This window comes from Arachis stenosperma, chromosome 1, assembly GCF_014773155.1.
Source record: "Arachis stenosperma cultivar V10309 chromosome 1, arast.V10309.gnm1.PFL2, whole genome shotgun sequence".
NCBI classification, from domain to species: Eukaryota; Viridiplantae; Streptophyta; class Magnoliopsida; order Fabales; family Fabaceae; genus Arachis; species Arachis stenosperma.
Window position 1 is genome coordinate 119,939,509 of NC_080377.1, and position 1,678 is coordinate 119,941,186.

A 1,678-nucleotide genomic window follows, 5' to 3' on the forward strand; every position below is an offset into this window, starting at 1 on the left:
ATTTCTTTGACCATAAATGAGGATTTTTTGTGTAGCATTAAACAGGAAAGTCCTCTTGCAAGATTAATATCTAAGGCCAAATTAATCACATGGGATGAAGCTCCAATGATAAGTAAGTATTGTTACAAAGCTTTAGACAAATACCTCAGAGACATCTTAAGGTGCTCAGATTCGTATAATGCTCATTTGTCATTTGGAGGTAAAGTTGTTGTTCTCGGAGGAGATTTTAGACAAATTTTACCTGTGATTCCCAGAGGCTCAAGGTAAGATATAATTCAGTCTTCTATTAATTCTTTATATTTGTGGCATAACTGTAAGGTTTTGAAACTTACAAAAAACATGAGATTGTCACTAGGTGACAACAACAATATACAAGAACTCATAAATTTTGCAGAATGGCTACTAAAAATTGGTGATGATTTGGCTGGTGATACAACAGGTGGTGAATCGATCGTTCATATACCATCTGACATTTTGGTTAAGAACTCTGAGACAGCTTTGGATGACCTCATTGATTTCGTGTATCCAGATATGTTATCCAATTTATCCGTTGAAAATTATTTCAAGGATAGAGCAATTCTCGCACCAACTTTGGATTGTGTCACTGATGTCAACAACAAGATGACTGCAGGGTTACCTGGACAAGAAAGAGTCTACTTAAGTTCAGACTCTGTGTGTGCTGAAGAGGGAAATATGAAATTTGAGTTAGATACTTTTTCGCCGGAGATTCTAAATGGAATAAATTGTTCAGGTCTACCACCACACAAGTTGGTTCTGAAGGTTGGCGCTCCTGTTATGTTACTGCGGAATATAGATCAAACTAATGGTTTGTGCAATGGAATGAGGATGCAAGTTAGAAGAATGAAAAACCATGTGATAGAATGCAAGACTTTAACTGGTAACAAAGCTGGAAGTATTGTTCTTATCCCAAGACTAAATCTAATTCCAAATAATGAAACATTGCCGGTCAGGTTTCAAAGAAGACAATTTCCAATTATCATGTCATTTGCAATGACAATAAATAAGTCCTAGGGACAAACTCTATTGAAAGTTAGAATTTATCTTCCAAGGCCAGTTTTCACCCATGGTCAATTGTATGTTGCATTATCAAGGGTAACGAGTAAAGATGGTTTGCGAGTGCTGTTGTAAAATCATGGACACTTGGAAGATAACTGCACGATGAATGTGGTATATAAAGAAGTTTTTGAGAGCCTATAATAAAAAGGTAATAACAAAATGTCTTACTAAATCTATTTATTTATTAAAATTTATTACTATCACTTAAAAAAATTTAGAAATTCTAGAAACTAATAGATGAATTCTTATTGTACATTAATAGTTTGAGAATATTAAAATTATCATTAAAATTCGTATAATTTTATTCTCTTGACAAACAAAAACAATTTTATAATTACGTTAATCATATAATTTTATATACAAACATTGATACAGTGTTGTTTCATGTATATATTTTGCAGGTATCAAATGATAGCATTGAATTGTTATTCAATAAGTTTAAATTATTTATTGTTTATTACAAAACTTTCCGTATTAGAATTTTTTATTAATTTGTTCTTCATTTTGAGTTGATTTTGATATTTTATTATTTCATAGTAAATCAACATATAAAACTTTGTTAGTAGATTTAAGTATTACTAGATTATTTATGATCATATTG

At 31.1% G+C, this 1,678-nt stretch overlaps 1 protein-coding gene across 1 annotated transcript; it reads left to right on the forward strand.

Annotated features, from left to right (window-relative positions):
• The first annotated feature begins 339 nt into the window (after window positions 1–339).
• LOC130932719 (uncharacterized) lies at window positions 340–1,032 on the forward strand. The gene has a single exon (XM_057862130.1). It carries the CDS (start codon window positions 340–342, stop codon window positions 1,030–1,032), a length of 693 nt encoding a protein of 230 aa, XP_057718113.1.
• The last annotated feature ends 646 nt before the right edge of the window (window positions 1,033–1,678 follow it).